Raw genomic sequence first — 19,708 nt, 5'->3', positions numbered from 1 at the left:
ATATATGTACCTGTATATTAAATCCGTGGGTAATAATATCCCTTTATACCCGGTTTTAAGGGATTAAAATATATTACTGAAATTACTTAGTTCTTTATTTATTTATTCTACATTGGATACGCAGTTTCTGGTTTGTGCTCTGTATCAAATTGATACGTTTTCCCTCAAAATGGATGATATACTGCATATTTTACATTGATGCATTTTGTTGTGGATTCAATGTACTTGTGAATGAAAATCATAGTTTAATCCGAATTTTAAGAAATGTGTTCAGAAGGAGTGCCAAGTATCAAGAAATTCTTAAAAATGTGTGTTTGTGTGAGAAGAAGTATCAATTTGCAATGTTCTTTCAAAATTTAAGATCATCCTGGAGTCGTTTCGATTTTACATGAATATATTGGATCAGATGGATACAAACGCTGAAACATCGGACGATGAGCTTGATATTAAAAGTATCAAAAGTAAAAAATCTGGCAAAAAACGCGAAAAGAAAAAGGATAAGAATGAAAAGAAAAAGGAAAAGACAAACATAAGTGACAAAGATAATACAGATAAAGTGGAAAGGAAGAATTCGATAAACAAATCATTTGTAACTTTTGGGGGTAGGTGCAATTGAGTTATCTTTCTTACTCTGTGATAATTAATAACATTAATACCAATTTTACTGCTTCGAAAATATGATCGATGCAAAAATATTTGAAAATTCAAATCTTATCAAAAAAAAAGTTTTTAAACAAAAAAAAATCCAAAAAAAGTATTACCAAAGACGGGCAAGGAATTAAAGTTTTGCATGATTCAGGGCCTTTATTTAAAATAATTTCAATTTTGTAGCAGCTAATAGCACAATGTCTGTATTTTCTGCCAGCATTTGTTTTTAGCAACTGAACTGAAAATGAATTATCTTGATTTTCCCACAAAAAACACTAATCTATGACATAAAGAACCACATAGCAGACTGTAAGTGGTGTATACATAAACTGAATGGGGCGAAAGGGCACAAGGGTCTGAAAGTGATTAGAAAAAAAATATATTGTATTAATCACTGCAAATACTTCTGTTTAGAGTCAAAAATACATTCTATTTCTCGCTGTATTGAAGACCTGTTGGTGACCTTCTGCTGTTGTCTGTTCTATGGTCGGGTTGTTGTCTCTTTGACACATTCCCCCATTCCATTCTCAATTTTATTCTTCTATATTTTTATATGAAGTAATTTAATGTCCTAATAAAGCACTGAATAAGGTCCTTATAATAAGGACCTTATTCAGTGCTTTAGTGCTGATATGATTTAAATGATATCATCAGAAAAAATCCCTGTGTATTAACAGAGACATATAATACATTGTACTAGTATTATATGTCTCTGATTTTAACAAAGTGCTGTTAGTCAAACTTATGTTGAACCTCTTTTAAAAAAAAGCTCCATGCTGACCTTAGACAATTCTGTTTGCTGTGTTTAGTCTATAACCTTTCTGTTAAGCGTGTTTAATCTTTGATCTTTCTATTTATTGTGTTTAAACTTTGACCTTTCTGTTTATTGCGCTTTCACGGAATTTGACCTTTGTGTTTATCCATGTCCTCTAGCTTTGTTTAAGTAAATTGTTAAGCATATGGTCGTTCTTCTTAGTCTTTGAACTGTTTGTTTCGTGTGTTTAGTCTTTGACCGTTTTGTTAAGTATGTTAAACCTACATGTAAGACCTTTATGTTTTTAAAATAATAATAATACTTTTTTCAGAAGCAATACAGCTTATAGAGAATATACATTTTACATGATCAGTGAAATATTAATAACAACAATTATGCAAAATACGGGTATGGCGGAGAATGGCAATTAATTCATATGATAAATAAGGATTTAAAGAGTTTAGTGTTTGACCTTTACTTTTAGCGTGTGTTGTCTTTGAGGTTCTGTTGAGTGTGTAAAGTGATTGATTGGGCTTCCATGTACGTTGAAGACCATCAGAGAAACACGCGTCAATAGCTCTGATATCAGACATACGTATTGTTTGCGTCGGTGTTGCTGCTCGTGCACTGTTACTCCGAGGTTACTAACTGCTAATAGCTTGTAATAGTTCAATAGTGGTATTATTTTTTTCAGTATTAAAACAATCTTTAGGTCAACATACAGTCTTCATCAATAGACCAGCGTTCATACAAAATGTCAAGCTCAACGAAACTGATCTTGTCTGAAAACAAGTGAATAACTTAAACAGAAACCACCAAAGGCCTGCCATCAATTATATCAAATTTTCGAAGTAACATTAAGCAATAAGAAATGATCAAGGACAGCCAAATTTTAATTTCTGTCACTGAATATATAATATTAAAATCACAGGCGCTTGAGTATATGATACAGATAATTTTTTTAATTGATTTTGTTGTTGATTAAAATATTCAATTTTCTATATTAATAATACATATCTATAACTTCTGTGCATGTCTCAAATTGTTTCTTAGTATGGATGGTAAAATTTGGTATTTTCTCGGAGTCGTTTAAATCACTCGAAACTAGCCGTTGAGACATGCACAGAAGTGATAGATATGTATTATAAATATAGAAAATTGAATATTTTATTTAACAACAACAAAAAAAAATAAAAAAAAGTATCTTATCATATATATCCAAGCGCCTGTGATTAAAATCTTTGATAAAATCTCTCGATTTTGTATATATTTGTCTCTGATAAAAATCAGGCCACTTTATTTAAATCATGGAAGTATTATATTGATAATATAATACTTCCATAGTAAAACTTAATAGATAGAGACATCTATATTTTTACCAAATACTACAACTTATATTGAATTAACTAATTGACCAATTGCTGAAATTTCTTTTTTTTTAAAATCAGATATCTTTAGTATCTGTTTTTTTTCTTCTCTGATTTCGGTATTTACAAATCATGTGTCTAACCTGGGAAATCTATATAAGTATACTATTCCCAGATCTAACTACACCAATTTAAACATGAACTGTATTTTATATTACCCGCGGTTTCAAAAGAATGAATCGGCGTCGTTGACAAGGTGATTGTTTACATACAGATGTCATTCGTCTTGTATTATAAATCCGCAGCTAAATAGATCTATTTACAATTTAACAATATTTTCTCTTGTTCTCTGTGTTGACACCTTCGTCTAATAATCGATCACTTATCAAATATAATTTCACAATATGCCTAACTTCAGTTTTAGGTTTAATCAAATTGTATAATATACCAGATTAACAATTTACAATATATTGGGGTATCCAGTGGGTAATCGTTGCATTTTGAATATGGAAAAAAAGACCGTCTACACAATTGTACATTAATGGAGAGAAATTCGTCATTGGAAATTAGAGACGAGAATACTCGATGTTGTTTGTATTTGTGTTGGTTGTTATCTGTCAAAATTCATATTTTGTGTTTTTTAAGAGACGACCCTTAAAATAAATATATAAACTATCTACAAAGATACTAGATCATACTAAAAAAAAAATGATTTGGAAAACCGATCCTATTTCACAAACAATTGCTAACATGAAAGACAACTCCCTCTGTACAAACATACAAGTAACCGAAAATATATAAAGTTTAGCCTCGGAGTAAAACCCTTCGTCTTTCGTATATATATACAACTCGTCTAAACATCAACCCAACAATGTTAGATCTGTAAATTTGATTTCGCAAATTTTTGGTTCTTTCCTCGCCGGGATTCGAACCCATGCTACTGAGATATCGTGACACCAAATCTGGACGGCTACAGTGCAGGCGATTTGGTGTCACGATATCTCAGTAGCATGGGTTCGAATCCCGGCGAGGGAAGAACCAAAAATTGGGGGAGCGAATTTACAGATATATATATATATCTTACATTAATTTGTAGGATCCTTTACTATAGATAATTTAGCTGATCTATAAAAATTACATCTCCATGCCTTATATATCATGTACTGTAGTACGACGCTAGATTAAAACTGACGTGGAACGGTAACACATGGCCACCGAAAGCTTCATTTTTAAGAAGCCCAGGTGGTCGTGTAGTCTAGCGGGACGGCTACAGTGCAGACGATTTGGTGTCACGATATCTCAGTAGCATGGGTTCGAATCCCGGCGAGGGAAGAACAAAAAATGTGCGAAAGCAAATTTACAGATCTAACATTGTTGGGTTGATGTTTATCATTGCCAAGAATCTGTCCGGTTTAAGGGAGATAACTCAATTTGATAACAATTATTTGTATCGACAAGGACGATAACCCATCCTCGCTCCACATGGGGTTACTTGATAATTTGACATGTGCGATAAGACGCACAATTAAGGGGTTGAACACCTGCTGGTCAGTGTTAAGAAAACTTCAGTGAAAACCAATACCAGATGTTATCGATAAAATAATTTTGATTCATATTTTCTTTATTTTGGTGCAATTTGTAAAATTAATTGAAGGCCGAAGTTCCGATCTTTGTTAAAACCGGGGACTACTCGGAATTAGTGTATTAGAAGTTGAAACATTGAAACGGCGCAAGATGTTTGACCCAAATTAGTAAATGAAAAACGCATATAAATAAAAATTTTGATTCTTATTCAAAATGAATAAAGCATTAAACTGACTGAAATGTAATTAATATTTTAGTTCAACTAGTTGACAGTTGGCCGAAAGGTCGTTGTCTTCCGATTCTTTTTTTTTAATTTTATTTTTTATGTATAATAACTGGTACATCATTCGGAATGTCTGTCGTTTGACAGTTCATAATTATAAAATTAACAGTATAATACTTTGAGTGAGGATAACAGCACAATCCTAGAGCTCGAGTTCCTATTTATTTTCGTAAATTATTTTGTTATAAGGGAGACCGTTAGTTTTCTCAATTGAATAGTTCCATATTTTTTTTAATGTTTGGGCCTTTTATAGCCGATTGTACGGTATGTGTTTTTCTCAATGTTAAAGGCCGTACGGTTGCCTATAATTGGATACGACCACCTGTACCAAGTCAGGAATATGTCAGTTGCTATATCCATTCGTTTGATGTGTTTTATCATTTGATTTTGCCATTTGATAAGGGACTTTCCGTTTTGAATTTTCCATGAATTCAGTATTTTTGTTATTATACTTTTTTTCGTTTGAACTTTGGTGGACAGTTGTCTTATTTGCAATCATATTACATTTGTTTATTTTCATATGTATGTTACATGTGTAGATAATTTATCTTCAATCGGTACTTTAGATCTTTTGTATTCTGTAGATAAGTTTCGTGTCCATCTGAAAAAGTAGCATTTTCCTACTAATTTTAACAGTTTGGTCTTGTGTTGTGCTTTTATACCACAGATAAACTTGAGCACTCACAAACATTTTAACCCCGCCGCATGAAAAAGTTTCTAAGCCTTTTTCAACTGAATTTCATAGTTCGTTCTTAAATTGTACTGTTATACCACTGTCCCAGGTTAGGGGAGGGTTGGGATCCCGCTAACATGTTTAACCCCGCCACATTATGTATGTATGTGCCTGTCCCAAGTCAGGAGCCTATAATTCAGTGGTTGTCGTTTAATTGTGTGTTACATATTTGTTTTTCGTTCATTTTTTGTACATAAATAAGGCCGTTAGTTTTCTCGTTTGAATTGTTTTACATTGTCATTTCGGGGTCTTTTATAGCTGACTATGCGGTATGGGCTTTGCTCATTGTTAAGTCGTACGGCCGGTGACCCATAGTTGTTAATTTCTGTGTCATTTTGGTCTCTTGTGGACAGAAAACTGTTGTCTCATTGGCAATCATACCACATCTTCTTTTTTATATATATCTAGTTCTGTTTAATAATCACAGGAACAAATTATTTGTAATTATGAGGTTGTCGTTTCTTTGCTTTCCATGCACAAGAGACCAAATGACAAGTCAGGTTCCTCTAGCCTTTGTAAGTGTTATGTGTGTGTGTTTTTTTTTTTTTTTTTTATCAATTTTGGTTTATTTGTATGTTTGGAGTTTAGTGTGACGTTCTTTTCGCTGAACAATATTATAAAGTAAACATTATAGTATAGGGGCCAGCCTGCACGTGCGGAATATTCTCCCCAAACGTTTAAGACCCATTGGCGGCTTTGGGTCGTTTTCTGCTCTTTGGTCGGGTGGTTGTCTCTTTTATTAATTATTTACCGTTTCCATTCTCAATTCTATCCTTATAAAGCTACTACATGTATACGATATGGGGGTTAGCTAATTGATAAAGGCCATACAGTAACTTATAGTTGCTCGAAGATAGTGAGAAAGCGTAATTTCAAAAGCAGTTTCTACATTTTTTTTTGTATCTGCGTTATGAAAATAAACTTAAAATTATGTCTGAAAATGAAATCTCGGAAATGTAATTTCAAGCTTCCAGCATCGTTTCCCATATATCCACAGGTATATAGCCTGAAGTTGACATCATGCTTATTGTCATACAAGTACCTGTTCAAAGCTAACAATCTTTATCGTTTTCGGTGAAGAAATTATTGACGTTTCGGTATTTAAATTGAAAAAAGCTAATGATAAAATAAAATGACAAGGAAATTCTATAAACAGTAGTTTATTTTCATTTTATACACGAATACGATTGCATTTAGATGTTTGCTAATTTCAATTATTTTTGTCATCAACAAGTTTCTTTTTAACGGCGATTGTGAATTTAAATTATGATGATAAAACGGGTCTTGAAAGGTGCAAACTTTCTAATTTATTGTGCGCACACATTATTCGTATATCTAGTTTTAAGAAATAAAATAACAGAAACTCGGTTTGATGTAAAATACACAAAATTAATAAAAACTTTATCTTTCATTATAAAAACGTTAATTTCATATTATATAGTGTTTTGTAATTCCTTAAACTCTGAACCAAGTTTATACAAAATGTCGTTTACACTATATTACATGAATTATAATGTCTCAGCACTGAGACTATACTGTAACACAGCTCAGCATGACTGTATAAACAAGATTGCATAACAGGTTACTATCTGTTGACACAAACAATGTATCCTGATTTCAAAAAGAAATTGATAGAAAAAAACTTAAAATCGCCTACTTTTAAATTAAATTTGTTTCAAGAAAACAATAACCAATTTAAAACCAATAAGGATGTATTTTGATATGAAAATATAAAGAATCAGTTGAAAATGTCAGTTCCTATGGCTTTATGATGTATAAAAATGAATTTCGACCAAAGGTCAAAATCTAGAACGTCCAATTTACCTATGACCTTGACCTCAATTTCAAGGTCATAAACATAGGATCCCAAATCAAAAGACCCTAGGTCTGTATTATGTATGGTTCATGAGTAATATCACTTTACGCATAATTCTAAATATAAGAGGGCGGAAAACTCCCATTTATTGTCTACGCACCCTTGTAACCAAAATTTATAAGTAACGACATGTCGCAACTAACAATTTCGTAAAAATAATTTGTCGAAATCTTATTAAGTAATTGAAAATAAGTGAAAATAAGCAAAAATCAAAATTTTAAATTTGACCTTGACCTTTGACCTTGACCTAATTTTCATTTTTTGGGACCAAGGATCTAAAATCAAAAGACCCTAGGTCTCTATCACTTATGGTTTACCAGTTAGAAATGCATATCACTTATATCATATATAAAAGGGGGGATAACTCTCATATGGAGTCTCCGGATAGCTTCGGTCAAAATGAAACAGAACATCCTGAGGATATAACGAGCAATTTGGAAAAATAAATTTGTCGGTTTCTTATACGGTTGCGAAGCCTTAGTGGCCACAAGAAAAACAGTGTTCGGGGAGATAACTCTTACAAGGTAAAGGTTTTTGTTACGCGGTGTCAGTTTCAGAAGCGCATTAACTGTTCGATATAATATACCAAATATCTAAGCGACATCTTGTGAAACAAAAAAACAGAGAAGGAAAAAAAAGTTGGCGGAAGAAAAAAAATAAAAATAATTAAAAACCAATTGTTCAAAGAACAATTGAAGGTCTTTCAACCAATACGATACCATATGAGGATCTATTTAGATATGAAAATATTAAAATTCAGTTGAAAATGTCAGTTCCTATGGCTTAATGATGTATAAATATGAATTTTAAGCAAAGGTCAAAATCTAGAACGTCCAATTAACCTATGACCTTGACCTCAATTTCAAGGTCATAGACTAAACATCTCAAATAAAAAGACACTAGTTCCTTAATATGTATGGTTCATGAGTAAAATCACTTTACGTATAATTCTTAATATAAGAGGGGCGAAAACTCCCTTTTATTGTTTACGCACCCTCGCAACCAAAATTTATAAGTTACGACATGTCGCAACTAACAATTTAGTAAAAAAAAATTGTCGATATCTTATAAGGTTAATGAAAAAAGGTGAAAATAAGCCAAAATCAAAATTAAGAATTTGACCTTGACCTTTGACCTTGACCTAATTTTCATTTTTTTGGACCAAGGATCTTAAATCAAAAGACCCTAGGTCTCTATCACTTATAGTTTACCAGTTAGAAATGCATATCACTGATATCATATATAAAAGGGGGGATAACTCTCATATGGAGTCTCCGGATAGCTTCCGTTGAAATGAAACAGAACATCCTAAGGATATAACGAGCAATTTGGAAAAATAAATTTGTCCGTTTCTTATACGGTTGCGAAGTAGTAGTGGCCACAAGAAAAACAGTGTTTGGGGAGATAACTCTTACAAGGTAAAGGTTTTTTTTACGCAGTGTCAGTTTCAGAAGCGCATTAACTGTTCGATATCATATACCAAATATCTAAGCGACATCTTGTGAAACAAAAAAACAGCGAAGGAAAAAAAAGTTGGCGGAAGAAAAAAAAAAAAAAAAATAATAATAATAATAATAATTAAAAACCAATTGTTCAAAGAACAATTGAAGGTCTTTCAACCAATAAGGATCTATTTTGATATGAAAATATTAAGATTCAGTTGAAAATGTCAGTTGCTATGGCTTTATGATATGAAAATATGAATTTGGAGCAAAGGTCAAAATCTAGAACGTCCAATTAACCTATGACCTTGACCCCAATTTCAAGGTCATAAACCAAGGATCACAAATCAAAAGACCCTAGGTCAGTAGTATGTATGGTTCATGAGTAATATCACTTTACGCATAATTCTAAATATAAGAGGGGCAAAAACTCCCGTTTATTGTCTACGCACCCTTCCAATCAAAAATTTTAAGTTACGACATGTCGCAACTAACAATTTAGTAAAAAGAATTTGTCGAAATCTTATAAAGTTAATGAGAATAAGTGAAAATAAGCCAAAATCAAAATTTAGAATTTGACCTTGACCTTTGACCTTGACCTAATTTTCATTTTTTTGGACCAAGGATCTTAAATCAAAAGACCCTAGGTCTCTATCACTTATAGTTTACCAGTTAGAAATGCATATCACTGATATCATATATAAAAGGGGGGATAACTCTCATATGGAGTCTCCGGATAGCTTCGGTTGAAATGAAACAGAACATCCTAAGGATATAACGAGCAATTTGGAAAAAAAAAATTGTCGGTTTCTTATACGGTTGCGAAGGAGTAGTGGCCACAAGAAAAACAGTGTTCGGGGAGATAACTCTTACAAGGTCAAGTTTTTTGTTACGCGGTGTCAGTTTCAGAAGCGTATTAACTGTTCGATATCATTTACCTTATATCTAAGCGATATCTTGTGAAACAAAAAAACAGCGAAGGAAAAAAAAGTTGGCGGAAGAAAAAAAAAAAAAAAAATAATAATAATAATAATCAGAACAAACCCTATAGGTCTTTCACCTGAAAGGTTGAAAGACCTAATAATAATAATCAGAACGAATACAATAGGTCTTTCAACAGAAAGGTTGAAAGACCTAATAATAATAATAATAATAATAATCAGAACGAATACAATAGGTCTTTCAACAGAAAGGTTGAAAGACCTAATTACACCATGTTAAACTTTAACATTTCTTCTTTCTCTTGGTCAGAGCAGCTAAGGTATGTCATCAGTAAAAGTATTTTATTTATTTTTCCAAAGCTGACAACTTTTCCTAATAATGAGATTTTTCTGTTAGAATAACTGCAAATGTAAGCAATTTTACATCACTGTACAAAAAATCCAAATTTGTTGCAAAAAGTTCAAACACTATTTTAAAATAATTTATATCATTAAAAAGAAGACACTTTTAGGAGTCTGGTGATCACAACAGCTAAGAAAACAATTGAGAAGAAAATTGAATATCGTCTTATAAAGATTATTTTCCATACAACTTCTATATAACAATTTTACCAAAAAGGGTGTCTGAATTCACGCATGCGCAATATCGACCGGACTGATTCTTGACAATGTACGAGATATATAAATATCGGAATGGAAATCTTTTCTTAAATTTCTAGAAACATACTTTAATTTGTTTGAAAAATCTTTGGTTCCGCACACTTAATCTCCAACATTTACATTAATCCCGCGGCATATGAATCATTTGGTCTCTTGTAAAAAGTTGTCTCATTTGGACAAACATACACATAATGTCATCTTCTTTCTTTTTTATTTTATTTCTAACACCAGTTTATTCATTTTAGAATTGACTTGATCATTTATATGGTCATTCCATTGAATGACATTGATTGTATTGTTAAATTTGAGTATAATTTTGACAAGTTTGTGAAGATACATTATATATTGGAACAGTATATCTAACAATTATATATAATGCATGTTGGTTCCTGGTTAAGTTGTACTTTCAAGTATGTTTTATATTTTGAGTAATAATCAGAAAGTGATACTAAAAAATGGCAATAAGCTATCCGAAGTAAGAATGGTGTAAATTCGCCTATTATGAACCTTCCATTTCTGTGTAGCATCATTTCAACAACGAGCAGAGTATATTATCTCCAGTTGATACGAAATTTCGGCAAAGCTTGTGTTGCCGATACGATGGTTTCATTGATAGAGGGTTGCTGTTTACTTTGAGAAAGCTATTAAACAAGGCATTCCAAATTTTAAAGATGCGGCCGATGCGGACAGTACCATATTAATATTGTCTTCTTTGAGGTCCGCGTTCCCGCGAAGCTATTGCAAACGCGGACCTCAACGAAGACATTCAATTGGTTAATTACTCTTGATGTCAATTTATATTGAAATATGAACTGGCAAACGATGTTCAAATAGTTAAAGGCGGCTTTAATTTTTTTCTGTGACGTCCTCCTACAGTGTCGCCTTTCAAGATATGATAATAATACAAATAGTTCTAATAATTTTCGATTAAATTCTGCAACTCTCCTGTGGTGGGCCTCTTCAGTCATTGCTCAAGGATACCGATAATGGCGGTTGTAAAATGGAATACACGTTTGTTGGATTGTAAATAAAGTGACGAAAACTATGAATTTACAAATGGGATGTGTAAAGTTGTGATGTATTCAGAGAAAGGTTTAAATAATTGCCAAGAGGCTTGTTCGTTTTTAAATTGTGGATGACTTTCCGTACTCTTCGAATGAACCTTTTACTTCAAAGTGAGTGCTATTTCAGTCAGGTTTTATAGGTTGAAAAAAGCCGGAATTTAAGATTTTATAACTAGAAATGTAATTTAGTTACTGTAGAATTTTGTGGGTTAAATAGATTTTTTTCACTCTAAAAAACCTATGGTCGACTATGTTTTATAACAAGTTTAACAGTCGAATTCAACATATGTTCATGATGTTCAAGCCAAAACATTACTATTTAAGTTATCAGGTTTCCTCTATAAAAAAACAAACTAAAAAAGATGAAGGTGCACTTCGGTGTAACAATACTTAGTACTACCCGTGAGCAAATCGAGAGCGGCAAGCTGACAAACTTTAGAATTGCGATCAGGATGCTTTGAATCTCGTTTAAACATAATCCCAAAAACTGTCACAGTAAAGCATTATTGGCTTTTTAATGCATTTTGATAATTCTGATTCTTTGAAATTTTCATACTACTTTAATTCTTGGTTTAAATTTTGTCTGATTTTATGGAGTATGCAACTGCCTGGTAAGAGTCTGCTCAATCCAATATGGTTATCATGATTTTACCCAAATACATGCATGTACTTCAAATACAATGGAGCAGTGCAGCTCAAGATTTTTTATGATCATTCACTGCTGGAAGATTGAATATAAAATGTATCAGGAAATGATATATTTATTTTAATTTCATTGCAAAATTAATATTGTTTTAATCTATTTAAGATATAAATCTAGATACTTTTATAATTGACATTTATTGTCTTCATGGTCTTTGACCATGTTGACTGATTATTTGTTTCCACTAGAATTCTGTTAGCTCAGAACAGGTTTCAGGCTCTCAATAACATATACATGTACCACATAAGTCAATAAGGACTCTGATGTACTGTTATTTTTATGCCCATTATACATTGTATAATTGAAGGGGCAAATTATTTGCCAGTCTCAGTCTTCTATTCAATCCTATTTCAGATTCAATTTCTGTACATGTACAAAGATGTACCTAGCCTCTAGCCTTTGTTAGTCTTATATTATTTTTAATTTTAGTCTCTTGTGTACAATTTGGAGTTTAGTATGGCCTTCATTATCACTGAACTAGTATATATATTTGTTTAGGGGCCAGCTGAAGGACGCCTGCGGGTGCTGTGATTTCTCACTGCATTGAAGACCTGTTGGTGACCGTCTGCTGTTGTCTGTTCTATGATCAGGTTGTTGTCTCTTTGACACATTTCCTATTTCCATTCTCACTTTTACATGTAGTTGAACATGAAATTACTTTTTAACCCTGTTTTTGCAATTTATTGCTGAGGATAAAGATTTGGGTTACAGTGGCCATGGTTTATCATGAAATTGAAGACACAATAAATGTCTCTTGAAACTTAGCACTTTTGTCAAATTATTGTTCATCATGTTCACATGTGGAGCAGGATCTGCTTTTATACCCTTCCAGAGCACCTGAGATCACCCCTAATTTTTGTTGGGGTTCGTGACGCTTTTCTTTAGTTTTCAATGTTGTGTCATGTTTTCTATTGTTTGTCTGTTTGTCTTCTTTCATTTTTAGCCAGACGTTGTCAGTTTATTTACGATTTGTGAGTTTGAATGTCCCTCTGGTATCTTTCGTCCCTCTTTTTTAAGATGATAAAATCTTTGTCACATTAGCAGTGATCAGGGTTTTGACTCTGATTCATTCACTGGTCAAATAAAGATCTTGTTTAATAGGGATGAAGTTTTGATTAAGAGGTACATGTACAATGAACATGTAGTTGACCAAGAATTCATTAACCCCCTTCCCCCCACACCGAGGTCCATTTGTGTCTTTGCTTATTCTGTTCACAAAAGGGGTTCAAAAGATGTGTACATTGTAAATAAGTCTCTCCTTCAAACTTATATTTAGCATATGATATTTAGCATGGATGTTTTTTTTATGATCATGATGATAAAAGCTTTTTTAGAATACACAAAATGTATACATTGTACATGTACATAAATGTAGATGTTTATACAGACATAAGGGTTTAGAACTGAGCGGAACAATTATACATTGACACCTTAACAGGAGCCAGAGAAACCAAATAATAAAACTTTTAAAATATAAGATTAACTAATGATGTCAGCAAGTACAAGAAGTCAAAAATTTTGTTTTTTTTATACTAGTACTCAATGGTACTAGTTAGTGCATGTAGTTGATGAGCAAAATTTACATATAAAGTTAAAAAACAAGGACTATTTACATGTTCATGTAAAGACACAAACATGCATATTGCTAATAATATACATGTATCCAGTACGAATCATACTGCACCAGATGCACATTTGAATCAGTGATGCTCGAAATCAAAATATTTGATAATTCAGATCCTATAACTACAAATGTTGAAGACTGACCTGATCAACCAAAAAGTACCTAAAGTATTGCCAAAACTTAACAAGGAATGCACGAGGGAGACATAATTCTGTTCAATGATTATCTTATTAATTTATAGTAGAATTGAAATGTCATCTCTGTCATAGCAGATCTAGAGAACATTGATTGGATTTAAAAAAAAATATAATGTCCAGTCAAAAAGGCAGTCACTCATCATGCTTATACACTTTGATTTTGTTGGTTAAAAAATTAACCAAGTCTTCTTGTTGTGTAAAATGTATAAAATTATCAGGTTAAGACTTTTATCTCTGGACCATCTACCAAATTTTTGAACCACAGAAGAAATTCTAAATATTGATCCATGTATGATGATTAAAGATGGATGGGTCTGTGTTGAAAGTGGCAAATAGAATAACCCTTAGTAAATTTTGTGCATCTGAAACCTAAAGAGTTGACATTCATGGATGTATATATGTGTAGAAATACAAGAGGCTGCATATTTTTATTACTAAAAGAGACATAGAAATGATAGCTGATGAACTTTGTCTGAGACAGTTGTTTCAAGTGCTTTTTGACATTTTACATGAAAGTCACAAGTACAGCCCTGCTGTAACCATTCTCTTTTCTGAAGTTATCCCAGTATTTACAATGTATAGTGTTTTAAAGTGACTGCTCAAGATTCAGTGATCAATATTACAGGCTTATTTGCATGATTTGGTATGATTGCCAATGAGACAACTCTCCACAAGAGACCAAATGACACTGAACTTAACTAGGTCACTGTACAGCCTTCAACAATGAGCAGAGCCCATATCATATAGTCAGCTATAAAAGGCACTGTTTTGTTTTTCTCCCCATTTCAAATTCTATTGAATAAGCTCAGAACAATATATATCTAAAAACCTGATATTAATTTATATATAAAAGTTAACATTCAAAATGATTTTACAATACATACAAACAAATTGAAAAGTATAAAGTAAATTATCATTAATAATCCAACCTATGTAAAAATCATCTTTGTTTCAAACATCTTTTCATCAGTTCTCCAATGTCATGCATGTAGACTTTTTTGAAAATGATACTGTAAACTTAGAAATTATATAGCATTTATTGTTGCGATTTTTTTGAAGAATTGTCCAAAATGACAGATACATTTACTTGTATCATTATCAGAATGTGAGTCCTTAAAATTGAGATATTCACCCAGGCACATTTTGCGCATTATTCTCAGATATAAACCTTGCAATCATTTGTGAATTTCAAATTTACTGTAACTGTTTTATATGGTTTTGACCAAAACCATCCTTTTGCATATATCTTTTTCCTTTTTCTTTACAATCATGACTAAGAACTGAAATTTGCTGTTACATTTGTACAAGCTATGTCTGATTTGTCAAGGAGAGGGTACAAAGTAAGGAATGCATATGAAATACTAATTTGTTAATGGGAATATTTGTTTTTTTGTTGTTGAATAACACACATTGTAAAACAAAGGGTAAAACTGATTTACAGTGATTAATGGGAGTCAGTTACATTCAATGAGAAACAACTAACCAAGTACAATGTACATCATCATGTATTTTTTGTGGATGTCCTTAATATTAATTACATGTACACATGATGTAAGAGAAATAATTTTATGGATTATTTTCTTTTCAGAGTATCGAATCCTTGGAAAAAAGGGTGAAGGTACATTTTCTGAAGTATTAAAATGTCAACATATAAAAGATGGTACTTACTGGGCGTGCAAGAAGATGAAACAAACATACGAAAGGTAAAAAATGCCTGTTTATCGTGTTATATTTTTTACTGAGGTTTGAAAACCTAATCTTAAAAAGATATGAGGTATGCGATTTCCAATTATGTGATCTAAGGCGTATTAGGATATACATGTGTATATTATTATAGATAAAATGTGAAAGTCATTAAGGACAGGTCAATATCTTATACGTCAGTTATATATTGCTTTTTAGACAAACAAATATCACTGATCCGACTCTATCGTTAGGTTCAAAAGTATAAACATATTACACTGACGATATCTTAGATACTAATCAATTGTCTTTGTCAAGTGGAAAGACTTTCAATCAATTATCAATTAGTATTTTAAAAGAATATGTTTTATTCATAATACCATGAAAGTTGGCAACTTTTCGTAGTTAGTTATATCGTATTACTTAAAATTAATTTGAATTTAAACTGAAACAAACATGTATAGACAACTATTTGTATGTTAATGTGTTGATTTTTGTTTACATTTATATTATTAGATCAGTAAATATTTTGTTAATATTTATTCATGGGGTGGCATGAGTCCAAAAATACCTTTCCTCTTTACAATAGATACATGGCCTTTAGTCTATAATGATCCCACCAGCAGACTATTATTACAATTAAGTCTTTTGATTATTTTATGTACTAAATGTTGAATTGTTCATCAGATATTCATACATGTACATGTACCTCAATAAACATGATAAAGTTCAAATCAATAAAATCTATATTTAATAATTATTATAAAAGAATTAATTTGTTATTTGTGCAATGTTTTTATCTCATTTATTAAGATATGTCAGCACTTTTTGATCACAGAAACCCCTCTTACCATTAATGGAATAAAGATCAATTTTATGTGTTTGATAATGGACATATCCATGTGAATACTATGAGATGTTGAGTTAATAATTGTTGAGACAGCAACCTAACAAAAGAAATACACCAAAAAGACATCTTTGAGCTCATATTATCAAAGAAGACTTTTTGAAATGTAAATGTTGTAATCTAATACATGTGATTTTGTTATATACATGTACTGATTTTTAGTGGAACATAAAGCAAGGCAATCTGTCAGTCATATTCCCCAAAAGTCCTATGAAAAAACCCACAATAAAGATGGTTTATAAACCTAGAAATATTAAAGGACATGTGGTAATATTGCCAATGTAACAACTATCAACCAGTGACCAGAGGACAAGGATATTGAAAATGCTGTAGGACAATGCCCCTAACAATGTGCAAAACCCATTTCCTATTGTAAACTAAAAGAAGCCTAGGAATGAAAAAAATGTAACACAATTCAAAAGAGAATACCAACAAACAAATAAATGCTAAAGAGGCAGACAACAATCTTTGACAACCACTAAATTTGGACAGACATGTGCACATTTAGCATGTTGTACATATAAAGATGTATGATAACTTAGCACTCTCCTAACCATTGAAAGGAGTTGGTTCAGTAAGACCCCTTTTTGGCCCCAAAATATAGCAGTTTTAGAAAATTGTGAATATGTAATCGTTAAGATATTCATTGAAAAGTAGAATGCTTCTGCTACATAAATATGGGTTATTTTTGACAATACAATTCACATATATCGAGTACTAGCATCATTAAGTCGTGCTAAATTACTGAAATCTTCACAATTTGATCATTTTAGTTAAATTTTAGACGGTTTCCGTCTTAAATGAAAGTGGCCGCATTCGTGTTCATCCATAATATTGAAATGTAAATTGTATTTGATGATAATACATGATATATATAAAGGTCGAGGATGAACACGGATGCGGCCACTTTCATTTTTGACAAAAACCATCTGAAAAGTGACGATTTTTGGCATATTTGATAGATTTTTCATATTTAAGCCTGAGTCGGAGCATTTTTAATGACGTAATCAGTTAAAATCTTTCCCATAAACTAATTGAATCAATTGAAATAGACACTTAAGTGTTTAAAAAGTGTCTAAAATCTTTCGTTAGATGAACTTGAAAATTGAGGCCGAAACCAGGCCTTACCGGACCTACTCCTTTTTACATTTTGTGTTTATTCCAGGCTAGGTATATTTTAGAAATTTAAATCATAATATTCATTTTAAGATTTTTCATAATCATAATATTCGTAATCAAATAACATGAATAATAAATGAAAATATATTTATTTTTATAGAAAGACTTTTATACTCCTTCATACATGTACATGTATTTATATCAATAACTCCTATCAAGTACAGTTTATTTTCTAAAATTCATCAACTTAACCAATCCTGTTTATGCTAATATTTATATTGCACTCTAAAATGTAGCCCAAGTTTAGTCTGACCCTCACGTTGTCGACAAACCTGATTTTTAATTCACTATTTCTCCTTGAAATTGACCCATTTTTTTCCATGTAAAAAGTCATAAAGTTATAACATCTACCATTTCGTTTTAATGTATACCAAATTTTTTTCTGATCTGATATTACTGGTCATTCTAATTTAACAGTAAATGTTAACTTTTGAATATTTATCTTAAATAACTAGCTCATAGCAGTTATCTTTCTGTGGGTCTACTTTGGTCCTTAATCACTATTGATAGGATTTATTTGCATATACAAATGCATTTAAACTTTTTATAACTTCTCCGTGTTATAAATTTATAAAAACTTAAAAGCCATTGCCTTACAGCACTTCCACATATTTACCTAAAAAAAAACCTGACAAAATTTTGTTAATATAAATATAATATACAAGTAACATGAGTAATGGAAGTGATAAAAATCCAATTAAAAGAAATAAATAAGAATTAAGTATATTGTATTGATTCATCATAGGAAAAAAAATTCCAGAAGTCATGAACTTCCTGGATTAATATCAATAATTTGTAAAGATATACTTGGTAAATACTAGAACTACATGCATAGGATAAAAGATAATTAAGCTGAGCGATGGTAAAGAAGATTCCCCCAATTCTTATTATGTCTAATATTTGAATAATGCATATACTGTCACAGTGTCAAAGAAAACTGTTACATACTGTATACTGATCATCTGCATTTAAACTATCTTTACATATTGATGTTAAAAAAGTTTTGAATAAAATGCAGATTGAGATCTTTTCAGACTATATCATAAAATACATCTGTGAATCGTGATGTGTTTAGTTTGACTCAGTAGTGTCACACAGGCTAAATTCTGAGTCGGTCTAGACTAAATATCTTAGGAAGAAAATGTTCTTTTTATGTATAGTTTATACTTAATCTTCAAAAAGGTACAGAAATATATGAATAGTAGGAATATATGAATACTAAGAATATATAAATAATGTGTTCATGCTGGTTTCAAAATCCAAGTTTATATACGACACCATATATTATATTATCACAAATAAGAATAGAAATAAGAAGATGTGGTATGATTGCCAATGTGACAACTCTCCACCAGACCCAAATGATGTAGATGTTTATCAACAAATAGGTTGGATAATCATATATGATTGCATGTACATGTACATGTACAAATGTAGATATTCATTCAGTGAATAATAATGATAATAACTTATTATCGCTTTTTTGTGCATTTTTCCTTTGATCTTTTTTTGTGATAATATTTCAAATCATGCTACTCGCTTGTGATGGAAAATTATCGCTAGAAACTAAGTAGCCATGTGGCGTTGCTAATGAAATTGACATGAAATTGGTAAAATAGCGATAAAGCAGATTATCATTGGTCATCTCAACGAGATTGAATTTCTCGCTTTCGCTGTGACCGGCTCAAGCGAGAATTCAATCTCGTTGAGATAACCAACGATAATCTATAAGTACGGCAAATAAGATATAAAGAATGTTTCAAGAATATATACATCTCAGTTTCAGGACTTTGAATTATAATGTTTGACCATTCCTTTTATAGTTTTATAACAAAAGTCTGACAAATCTTTACAATAATTGAAATGTAATAGGGATAATAGATGAAGCAGTAAATTTTAAATATAAAAATATATAAAAAATAAATAGCTCAGACTTTTTCTATAAACAGAGGACCTTTAAATAACTTCAAATTTCTATTAGTTTTTTAAAAACTCAAAATTTATAGAATTATTTGTTAAAGTATAGGAAGCAATAAGTGTCATCAAATCTTTCTAAAAATTTA

At 31.3% G+C, this 19,708-nt stretch overlaps 1 protein-coding gene across 4 annotated transcripts in view; it reads left to right on the top strand.

Annotated features, from left to right (window-relative positions):
• Positions 1–296: 296 nt before the first annotated feature.
• LOC139516973 (MAPK/MAK/MRK overlapping kinase-like) overlaps positions 297–19,708 on the top strand; it is a 45,291-nt gene continuing 25,879 nt past the window's right edge. Inside the window, exons 1-2 of one of the 4 annotated variants that reach the window (XM_071307465.1) lie at positions 297–602; positions 15,465–15,579. In XM_071307465.1, coding sequence (XP_071163566.1) covers positions 389–602; positions 15,465–15,579 — 329 coding nt within the window. In that variant the 5' untranslated portion in view covers positions 297–388. Of the gene's footprint in view, positions 603–11,251; positions 11,464–15,464; positions 15,580–19,708 lie in introns of those variants that run through there. The other 3 variants (XM_071307464.1, XM_071307466.1, XM_071307467.1) reach the window with 3 other exon arrangements.

The sequence above is a fragment of the Mytilus edulis genome, chromosome 3 (assembly GCF_963676685.1).
Source record: "Mytilus edulis chromosome 3, xbMytEdul2.2, whole genome shotgun sequence".
NCBI lineage: Eukaryota > Metazoa > Mollusca > Bivalvia > Mytilida > Mytilidae > Mytilus > Mytilus edulis.
Note: the sequence above shows the minus strand (reverse complement) of the source record. Positions and strands in the feature narration are given on the sequence as shown.